The sequence below is a fragment of the Zootoca vivipara genome, chromosome 6, assembly GCF_963506605.1.
Source record: "Zootoca vivipara chromosome 6, rZooViv1.1, whole genome shotgun sequence".
Lineage (NCBI taxonomy): Eukaryota > Metazoa > Chordata > Lepidosauria > Squamata > Lacertidae > Zootoca > Zootoca vivipara.
The window spans coordinates 94,471,033-94,482,493 of NC_083281.1; the positions used below are offsets into that span (position 1 = coordinate 94,471,033).

An 11,461-nucleotide genomic window follows, 5' to 3' on the forward strand; every position below is an offset into this window, starting at 1 on the left:
AGTCACCAGCCGAGCTACTGTTAGGTTGCAGGCTGGTAACAGCCCTGGACTTTGTGCATCCAGATAGGATGCCCTCCCGTTCGGCACGGGAGCCACCACAACCCGAAGGAGACAGAACGAGATACTTTAATCCAGAGGATCTCATTTGGGTGAGGAATTATGCCAGAGGTCCAATTTGGGTTCCAGGGGTCATTTCGCGGGCCAGCGGTCCCGTGTCATATTATGTCACGTTGTCACAGGGTCAGGTCTGGCGTAGGCATGTGGATCAGCTGAGGCACAGAATACCCAGCAGGAGTGATGATGAGGGACCAAACACCCCCACATTAAATGATGAGTTGCCGCCCCCGAGTCAGGTGGAGACACCTTCACTGATTAATGACCCACCAGGGCAGTCAGAAGGTGAGCTCCCCGCTGGGAATACAGAGCTGGCAGAAGATAATGAGTTGGGGGGGGGGCTTTAGGAGGGACAGCTGGAGCCGATACTCCTGGGAGACCCCTCAGCCTCAAACCCCTAGTGTCGCAACACCTGAAGTGAGACGATTTTCCTGCTTGGCAGGGGGTTGGACTGGATGGCCCTTGTGGTCTCTTCCAACTCTATGATTCTATGATTCTATCTAGTAGAAGTCGCAGGAAGCCACAGTCCCTGAAAGACTTTGTGTGTAATTCTCACTAAGTGTGTGTGGGGTGTGTTGTGTATTAAAGTAATAGCACAGCCAAGTATGTATTGTAATATAATATACAGTATAGAGTTTATTGTATTGTATTGCAGAGTTTATTTGAATGCATAAGTTCCAGCGGGAACGTATATCATTTGCTGGTTCAGAGTGCAGGATTTGGATCCGCTGCTGGATTGGTTTACGCTGGAGGGAATCCTTGCCATTGGTTCCCGCCAAAATGTATCTTTTCCCTGCTAGTCCTCTGTTACTATATAAGTCCTAGTTTTCCCCATTCCCTGTGTTCTGCCTCTTACTTGTTCTTTGAAGTAAAGAGATGTTGTACCAGATCCTCGCCTCCTGCTTCTTATTTGCACTGAGCTGAAATCACTGAAGACCCACTACACAACAACATCTAGCTCAGTATTGTCTATTATTCTAACTTAGGGTTGCCATATTTCATAAAGTAAAAACCAGGACATCCCAAAATTGTTGAGCTTTTTTAAAGGAAACCACCAAAATTGTTGAACCCAATGTTGTTTTGATTGACTTGTCTAAGATCCAGGACAAAGCACCGCCTTTCGGAAATCCCCCCCCCCCCCGGAAGTCAATTCCGCCCTTGAAATCCCAGTAATGTCCGGGAAGATCCAGACATATGGCAGCCCTATTCTAACCAGCAGCAGCAGTCCAGGGCCTTCTGCTGAGGGCCTTTGTGCCATCTCTTACCTGATCCGTTTTTCAGGCGCATAGCAATGGAGGTGCAAAGGGGGCGGGCTGCCCCCTAGCTCCACCACTCTGGCGGGGGCAGCGCCCCTGGCCCGCCCCTCGCCTCCTCCGCCTGAGCAGGAAGAAGCAGAGTGTGCTACGGAGTGGGTTGCAGCGCTGGCAAATTGTGAGCAAGCCACAGAGAGGCTTGCTTGTGGTTTGCCGCCGGCGCCAGCACCTGGCAACCTGCTCCGTCTGCTTCAGAGCGCGCTGGCTGAGCAGAGCAGCAGCGCCAACCCGGGAGGACTGTGGATGTCACGAAGCATGTGTCAGGATGCTTGCATACTGCGGAGCGATGCCCCGCCCCCAGGGGGTGCCGCCCTGGGCAGCAAAGTGGCACTGTTCGCCACTGCCCTTTTTAAGCAGGAGGTGCCAGAGATTGAGCCTGGAACCCTTGCCTGGGCTCTGCTGCTGAGCTCTCAACCCTTCAGCTATGGTCCCTCTGCTGCAGCTTGGTACATGCCTTTGGGCCTATCCACCAGATACAGAGATAGCACAGAGATGGCCATACCAGCTGGGGCAGATAGGAGTTGTAGTCCAAAACAGGTGAAGGACACCAGGCTGGCCTAAATTCTCGCTGGTGCCTTGTCTTCTTGCCTGATGTGAGTAGGAGCAGTCCTGGTGGCCAAGAGACCCATGCAGAGCAGTGCAAGGGAAGCTGGACCTGCTTCCCTCTCCTTTTAAGGGCAGATGTGACTGCTGGGGCAGATGTGACTTCACAGTCAGCCAAGTAATAATGGGGATGAGCTACCAGTGCAGCAGGTAGCAGCCAACAGGGCTGCACAAAGGCAGCGGGAGAGCTGGGGGAGGCCCAGGCCTTAAAGAACAAGAGTGACTTGAGTATGTTGTGCCGTGCCAGCAGGGAGGAGGAGAGGCATGGAGCAGCCCTGGCCTAAGATGCTCTGCCCCTTTAAGAGCTGTGTGCCTCCAGAGGTAGGAATGGAAGTGATAGAGAGGGGTGGGATTGGCCAATCTTGACAGGCAGCTAGAGGCAAGCTACAAGGGTGGGTGAATGTGTAGAAACCTCCGGTGTTTGTGTAGCTGCAAGGCAGTCTGTTGTGCAAATGGGGTGCTCCTTCCACTTTCAGTCTCTCCTGCCCAACCTACCAACTGGCATGCAGCCCCTGGACTGTTGACCACAAGCAGCTTACATCAACAAGAATCAAGATACATTATATAAAAAAATACAAATCCCACATTCAACACAGCTGTTAATGATAAAATCCCGCATTTGTAGTAGTAACACAATTAACCAGCAAATCTCTAAAAACTAAAATAAAAACAAAAGTGAATCATTTGCAAAATGAAAATATATCAGAATACAGCAGCAATATATATATATGAGGACCACATGACTATTACAAAAAAACCCCCCACATGTAATACAGTGGTACCTCGGGTTACAGACGCTTCAGGTTACAGATGCTTCAGGTTACAGACTCCGCTAACCCAGAAATAGTACCTCGGCTTAAGAACTTTGCTTCAGGATGAGAAGAGAAATTGTGCAGTGGTGGCGTGGCGGCAGCGGGAGGCCCCATTAGCTAAAGTGGTGCTTTAGGTTAAGAACAGTTTCAGATTAAGAACGGACCTCCGGAACGAATTAAGTTCTTAACCCGAGGTACCACTGTATTACAAAATCAGGAATTAAGTGCCACCCTCACTCCTCTGACAATTACATAGTACCATCCACTCAATTCTCACTTTGGCAAAACACTCAGAACATTCAACAGCCCATCATCATGTCCAAATCCAGCAGGTGAAAAGACAAAAAACCAACATCTCTCACTTGAGATAACACAAACACCCTCTCCCCTTCTGAAGAAGTGTGCGTGCACACGAAAGCTCATACCAATGACAAACTTAGTTGGTCTCTAAGGTGCTACTGGAAGGATTTTTTTTTTGTTTCGACTACGTCAGACCAACACGGCTACCTACCGTACCTGTAACCTCTCCCCATCTGTTATCAAGGGAGATTAAACCCTTTCCCACCAAGAGACCCCTCACCCTGGGGGGTGGGCTTCAGGCCCAGCCACCAACGCCTTGAGTCTTGACCCTCACAGAACAATAATGGCGGAAGAACAATAAACTGAAAAGGACAAATCTTAGCAGGGATAGGGATGATTTACATACCATTTGGCTAGCTCCTTATTAGATAGCAGTTACAGTGAGAACTTGGATGTACCACTGAGTTGGATGGCTTTAAAACAGGACTAGACAAATTCATAGAGGAGAAGGCTGCCATGGCCACTAGCCAGAATGCCTCTGCTCTGCCTCCATGGTTGGAAGCAGTCATGCTTCTGACTGCCAGTTGCTGGAAACAGGAAGGGAAAGAGCTCTTGTGCTCAGGTCCGGCTGTGAAGGTTTCTCACAGGCAAGTGGCTGGCCACTATGAGAACGGGAGGCTGGACTGAATGGGTCTGCTGAATCAAGCTCTTCTTGTGTCCTTAACTTGCTCTTTTCATTCTTTTGCCGACTTTCACCATTGCTATCACCAGTGCTTTTTTTCTGGGGGGACACCGGGACACGCATCTCCCTAAACATTTTGTGAATCTAAGTTTGGCCTCATTGAGGGGCAGTATTTCAATAGGAGTAGGAAAATGAGAGTACAGTGGTACCTCGGGTTAAGAACTTAATTCATTCTGGAGGTCCATTCTTAACCTGAAACTGTTCTTAACCTGAAGCACCACTTTAGCTAATGGGGCCTCCTGCTGGCACCGCAGCGCAATTTCTGTTCTCATCCTGAAGCAAAGTTTTTAACCCGAGGTACTATTTCTGGGTTAGCGGAGTCTGTAACCTGAAGCGTCTGTAACCTGAGGTACTGTACTCCTCCTAAACATTTTTTTAAGGAAAAAAAAGCACTGGCTGTCATGGGCGAAACAGACAATGTGAAAGCTACCTATTGCCACTTTCTGAGCTGATTGACATGTGTTCTGGTATTGTTTGTAGGGGGCGGAACTGCTTGGCTCAGTGGTGGTCTGCTGGCTGAGCCCCCTTTGGATCACACCTCTGTGCAAGCAGGTCTCATGTAACAAGTGCCTGAAGGGTGGGAGGAGCAGAAACATCCCAGAAGTTTCCTATCCAGCTCCACCCCACCCCACCAACCCCAGTTCCTTCCCACTCCCCACAGTTACCAATACCAGGGGGGTGGGGAATGTACAGAATGGTAATCACTTAGCAAATAAGCTATGTTTACAATTTAATTGATATGATTTATACTGATTGCAGGATTCAGTCTTTTCTCCAGGGCAGAATCCATGCAGCCTTGCTGAGAAATCTTCTTTGTCATCAGTTTGGATCCTTTTCTCTCTCTCGTGTTTTTCTCCAGGGACATCTGCTTTAGAGATGGCCTTGGGCCCCCTCATCTTCCTGGCGGTGCTAGCTCTAGTTCATCACCCCCTGATGGTCAGTGACCACACAGACTCAGCCACACTGGGCCGGCTCCAGGAGCATGAGAAGCTGATGGAAATGGAAATGGGACGCCTGCAGACAGAACTTGACCAGAAGGGCTGGAGCTGGGACCCAAGGCAGAGCCGGGAGGATTGGGGGACAACCGATGTGGCAGCAGAGGATGGAACCTGGGATGGGTGGCACTACGTCGGGCTGGTCATTCTCATCCTGTTTGGGTGCTGCAGACACACCATAGAGAAGGAGCCCAGTTATGACTCCAGCACAGACAGCTCCAGCACCACCACCAATGAAGAAGACTATGACGACACTGACATGGAACCCGAATATGACGAACCCAAGCAAAAAATGCTGGAGGCCTTCTATGACCAGCACGTTGACCTGGAAACCAGTGACTTGAGCAACATGTGTGATTTTGTAGAGAGCTTTGTGAATGACTTGCTGGAGGCTTGTCGGGGAGCCCTTCCCTACCAGAACACCCTCCCTGTGCTGGAGAATTGCATCGGGGTGGACAGTGCCTTTGAAGGATGGCACACACAGAAGCCTTCCAAAGCTTTCCGCGTTCTCGTGCCCGTACTGCCACCCAAGGGACACTCTTTCCACATTGAAACTAGTGAATCTGAGGGTGCCCCAAGCACACATGGACACATCTTGGTGGAGACAGAATGTGTGTGCAAGAGAGAGAGGCTCCTGGGGGACGTGGTGTGTTTCCTTCACCATCCAGAGCAAGAACTGAGCAGTGACAAGCAAGGAATCTTCCTTGTCCACGTTTTGTGCACCAGCTCCCACTTGGATGTGGAGAAAACCATCCACTGGTTCCAAGGCCTGGTGGGCAAGGCCTGGCCCAGAATCCAGCCCAAGTACAACCTTGACCTTGTGCCTCAGCCTTCTAATTCAACATGCCGACTGAAATTGGCATTCCGGTCGGGCAGGTCCGTCTCTATTGACATCATACTCGGGGTGCAGCAAGGAGACTCCTTGGTCTTCCTGGCCACCCAAGCTGCTGAGATAGATCGTTTGACTGGCACTGTCTGGCAGAAGTCCTTTGCTGTCCAGGAGTTGCTTTTTTTTAAGTGGGTGAGCCAGCGAGTCCCAGAGGAGAGCTGCCACCTGAAATGTCTCCAGATCATAATCTATTTCAAAGAGTCCAGCCCATCAGAGGGTAAGAACATGGTGCTCACCAACTATCACTACAAGACTTGCCTGATGCACCTCTTGCTCTTTCAGCCCCCGTTGGACTGGGGCCCTGAGAGCTTTGCGCGAAGACTTCAGGACATCCTCTTGTACATGCACACCGCCCTGCAGGAGATATATCTTCAGCATTTCCTTATTGGTAACATCTCCTTGCCCATCCAGATCCCTATGCCTAAGGCCCTCCGGAGTGCGACACCCGTGAATCTTTTCAGGCACTTGGCAGAGGACCCAAAGCTTCACGCCAAGGCAATGAAGGAGTTTGCAGAGGTTGTACAAGCTGTGAGGGCTCTGTTGACAGGGTACCGGCAGTAGCAAAAGTCAGCTCTGTTAGAAAGACCAGCCTTTTGTGGCTCTTCATAGACCCACGTACCCTAACAGGGTTGGAAAGGCATAGGGCTATGGCCGGCAATGAAACAAAGCTGGCTTATCAGGAGCATCACTGATCCTGGGATGGTGCCATGTGGGTATCTTCACAAGGTTCCCATGCTCCAGATTGATCTGCTAAAAGGCAGGTGAGGCTGTAAAAGGGCCCATCGAACCATGCTGGTTTACATTCTTAGTGCCAACTACTCTTCTGTATTTTTATATGCTCCAGTTCCAAACGAATTTGCTATATTAGACTTGAAATAAAGGTTCCAGCAAACTGTGTTCTTAAATGCCTGCCAGGCCTCCAATGAAGCCACTGTGTTTCACTGCTTCTCTAGGTCTACCTTTAGAAAACCCATAAACTAACCACAGGCATCTAATGGCCACAGGGCTGCATTTGCAACTTCCCCAGCTGTTTTTTCAATGGAACATGAGATGGAAGGAGGGGTCACTAATCTGTCTTGGTCTGAAAACAAAACAAGTGTGTCAATCCCTAACTCTGGCAGCACTGTCACACTGTGTGCAGGGGCTGTACTCAACACACATGGTGCCTGTGGCAGAAAATCCAAAGAAATGAATTAACATGGGGCACAGCAAGCCGCTTGAACAGGGGTGGGTAGCTTCTGACCAGCCATATACTGTTGGACTCCCATCAGCCCCAACCAGCATGGCCAGGGGCTGATGGGAGTTGTAGTCCAGCAACACCTGGGAGGCCACAGGCTTCCTACCACTGAGTTAGAAAGCTGTCTTGCACATGCCTCATTCAAATGAATGGGAACCACCAGACCATTTTTTATTCTCTTCAGAATAAGAACTGCACAATGTATCCCTGCAAAGGTTTCTAAGGACAGCAGTCTACCATGGATTCAAGGCTGGTTATGCATGCAATTTTTGAACAGCAGCCATACAATGCCCTCTTCAGAATGCCATCCTATATTATTTTCCCTTTTAGTTTATGTGGGAAATCTAGCAAGTTTAAAAACTTGTGGAAATGGTAGATGTGGGTTAAATTGGGGGTGTGGTGGATATGAGGTGGCATTTGGAGGAGGATGTGTAGGTGCTGTGAAAAGCTTGCATGCCTGGAGAGCAGGGAGTCCTAAATAAATGGCTGCGCAGGAGCCTCCTGGCACTTGTCCAGGCTTCGTGTTTCCTTCTGAATGAGGCACAGCCAGTGCTTTACCCCTAAACATGCATACCACTAAACATTTTGTGACTCTAAGTATGGCCTCATTGAGGTGCAGTATTTCAATATGAGTAGGAAAATGAAAGTACCCCCCCCCAAAAAAAAATCTCCAAGAAAAAAAGTACTGGGCACAGTGAAGGCTGAGGTGTCTTTAGGATTTATGGTTTATTTACACATATATACCACCTAAGCCAGTAGTTGGCAAGGTTTACCTCGCCTGGGCCAGTTCACTCCAGTGGAGATCCCTCCGCGTGCCTAATCATGCGCATGCATGAACGCACGTGGCCGTGTCTGCGCAGACGTGATTTCCGGCACCGCGGAAGCGAGTCCACGCACTGTGCTGTGCCGGTTTACAGCAGCGCGCGAGGGCTCATTGAGCGGGTGGCTCGTGGGCCGGTTAAACGACCCCAGTGGGCCGCTTGTGGCCCATGGGCCTTAGGTTGCCTACCCCTGACCTAAGCCTACAAGAGACCTTGCTTCTCCCATACAGTGATACCTTGGGTTACAAACACTTCAGGTTAGAAACTCCGCTAACCCGGAAGTAGTACCTCGAGTTGAGAACTTTGCCCCAGGATGAGAACAGAAATTGCGTGGCGGCGGCAGTGGGAAGCCCCATTAGTGCCTCAGGTTAAGAACGGTTTCGGGTTAAGAATGGACCCCCGGAACTAATTAAGTTTGTAACCCGAGGTACCACTGTAGTTGCAACCTTCAAACAGAAATCAAGCACCACTCTCTCTGGCTCCCCAGCCTGCCTCTTCCACTTCTAGCTTCCAGCTCACATCACTCTGTTTCAAATGGTGTGGCAGGAGAGGATGCCAAGTGTGGTGGGACAATCAAAGAAACATTTAAACATTCCAGTTTAGAATAGTATAGTATAGCATCAAAATATATGCTTTTATTTGCAGAATATGGATAAATATCTTCTCTAAATGGGACCAAAAGCATCAAGTGTGTGCGAATGACTCATGTTCTTATGTACCTGCTTTGTTTTATACTTTCTGGGTGTCCCTTGATCATATTATAAAGTAAGGTAAAGGGAAAGGGAAGACAGGAGTGCCTGGCATGCTCTAGTCCATGGGGTCACGAAGAGTCGGACATGACTAAAGGACTAAACAACAACAACAAAGGTAAAGGAACCCCTGACCATACTTTGTTGTTGTTGTTGTTTAGTAGTTTAGTCATGTCTGACTCTTCGTGACCCCATGGACCAGAGCACGCCAGGCACTCCTGTCTTCCACTGCCTCCCGCAGTTTGGCCAGAGTCATGTTGGTAGCTTCGAGAACACTGTCCAACCACCTCATCCTCTGTTGTCCCCTTCTCCTTGTCCTCCTGAGTTGCCCTTTCTATGTAGATTTAAGAGAATATCTCATAGCCCCATGCCTATCTCAGCTCAGCTCTCTATCCAGAGAAAGTCAGGTTGTATATTTGTTGTATAATCCCACTGGGAAAACAGCTTTCTTGGTGGCCAAATTTCTCTTCCTAGCTCTCAAGCGTCGTAAAACTAAAATCGACTGCATTGATGTGGGGTTATCTGTATAGCTTTTACTAGTGCTGCCCATATTTTATTTTAGAGCTTTTTAAAGATGTCTTAGATGTTTTAATCTTGTACTGAGAAATGTATCTTTTCTGACTGATTGTTGAATAAAGAATAATGATGATGATGATGATGATGATAGGCATCCAAACTGAATTCGCCCATTCCCGTCCATTTTAGTTCACTGATGCCCAGGATGTCAATATTTATTCTTGCCATCTCATTTTTTACCACATCCAGCTTACCTTCATTCATGGTTCTTACATTCCAGGTTCCTATGCAATATTTTTCTTTACAGCATTGGGCTTTCCTTTTGCTTCCAGGCATATCCACAACTGAGCGACCTTTCGGCTTTGGCCCAGCCGCTTCATTAGCTCTGAATCTACTTGTACTTGTCCTCCGCTCTTCCTCAGTAGCATGTTGGACGCCTTCCAACCTGAGGGGCTCATCTTCCAGCGTCATAACTTTTATATGCCTGTTGTCTTTGTCCATGGAGTTTTCTTGGCAGGGATACTAGAGTGGCTTGCCGGTTCCTCCTCCAGGTAGATCATGTTTGGTCAAAACATAACTTCTCTAAGTTATTTAAGCCCCTTCACAGAGGTGATTTCAGAACCAATGGCAGTTATCTTTGAGAATTCCTGGAGAACAGGCGAAGTCCCTGCAGCCTGGAGGAGGGCAAATGTTGTCCCTATTTTCAAAAAGGGGGAAAGGGAGGACCCAAACAATTACCGCCCAGTCAGCCTGACATCAATACCAGGAAAGATTATAGAGCAGATCATTAAGCAGATCATTATTATTATATAATACATATAAGTAATGTGTATACATTTAATGAAATAGATAAAAATACGTTAAAAGCAGCAACTCAATTTCAAATTAAAAGTGCAGCAGATTAAAAACAACCCAAGCCAAAACAAATTACTGTTCTTTCCTTGTTATGAATGCACGCAAGAAGGAATGCCTTTTTGAAAATAGTGCTTGAGCTTGCTGCTATGCTACACACATCCATCACCTTTCTGCTTCAGAACTATTGCGTCACTCACATATGCCAAATTAGGTACCTGCCGAAGAATGGATGCTTTTGAATTATGGTGCTGGAGGAGAAGTCCCCTGGACTGCAAGAAGATCAAACCTATCCATTATGAAGGAAATCAGCCCTGAGTGCTCACTGGAAGGACAGATCCTGAACCTGAGGCTCCAATACTTTGGCCACCTCATGAGAAGAGAAGAATCCTTGGGAAAGACCCTGATGTTGGGAAAGATGGAGGGCACTAGGAGAAGGGGACGACAGAGGACGAGATGGTTGGACAGTGTTCTCGAAGCTACGAACATGAGTTTGACCAAACTGCGGGAGGCAGTGGAAGACAGGAGTGCCTGGCGTGCTCTGGTCCATGGGGTCACGGATAGTCAGACACGACTAAACGACTAAACAACAACAATTTATGTCCCATCTTTCCTCCAAGGAGCTGTAGGTGCTGCACCCAGTTCTCCCAACAAACCTGTGAGGGAGGTTAGGATGAGATGTGACTGGCTCACAATTACCAGTGAATTTCATGGCAGAGCAGGAAGGAATTTGAACCCAGGTCCCCCAGGACCTAGCCCCAAATTCTAATAATTTATGCCACTCTGGCTTAACTGATTCATTAATTTATTAATTGGCTATGGCTCATATGATACAACTCAACTAAAGTTTATTTAATTGAGGAACCAGCCCTAGAAGTGCAAAGAGCAAAAAGCATAGGGTAAGAAAAAGAAAATTATTTTTGATCCAGTGTTTTTTGGACTACCGGTACTCCCGGCCTTTATCAGGGAAATCTATAATTTAAAAATATTTCTACAGGTAATTACAAAATGGAATATATTGTTGTCATAAGAATTCTAATGGCTCAAATATAAAGTTCTTAAAAGTACAAGGCAAACACATACATATGTATATAAACCAGTGTCTGAAATAGTACAGGAGAGCAATCCTGAAACCATTTTGACTCTCCCAAATTGATCTCAAATATTTATTTGCAAGGAGGAAGGAAATGGGAAAGCCTCTCCATTGTCTTTTGCTTACCTGCCTTAAGAGCGTATTTGTGTATGAATAGGGTGAGCCTGTGACCTGGATTCAGGAACTAAAGTATTAACCATCACAAAAGAATGGCCAGGCTGCCCAGGTGATGCAATCAGTGACCATTATCAGTTATCCTGGCAGGCAGGAATTCCGCTGTAGACTGCCTCTTCTGTGATATATGTATGATGTTTTGGAGGGTGGTCTTGAGCTACAGGGTGGACAATTTCAAAAGTCGACCGGTATATTTTCTCCTACCGATAAGGAACCCACTTAGGGACTCTATACGGGCTCTTGGTTACCCC

General features: G+C 47.8%; 1 protein-coding gene across 1 annotated transcript; it reads left to right on the forward strand.

Annotated features, from left to right (window-relative positions):
• The first annotated feature begins 4,760 nt into the window (after positions 1-4,760).
• Positions 4,761-6,329, forward strand: ITPRIPL1 (ITPRIP like 1). Its single transcript, XM_035118862.1, has one exon. The coding sequence runs from the start codon at positions 4,761-4,763 to the stop codon at positions 6,327-6,329; it is 1,569 nt and encodes a 522-aa protein (XP_034974753.1).
• The last annotated feature ends 5,132 nt before the right edge of the window (positions 6,330-11,461 follow it).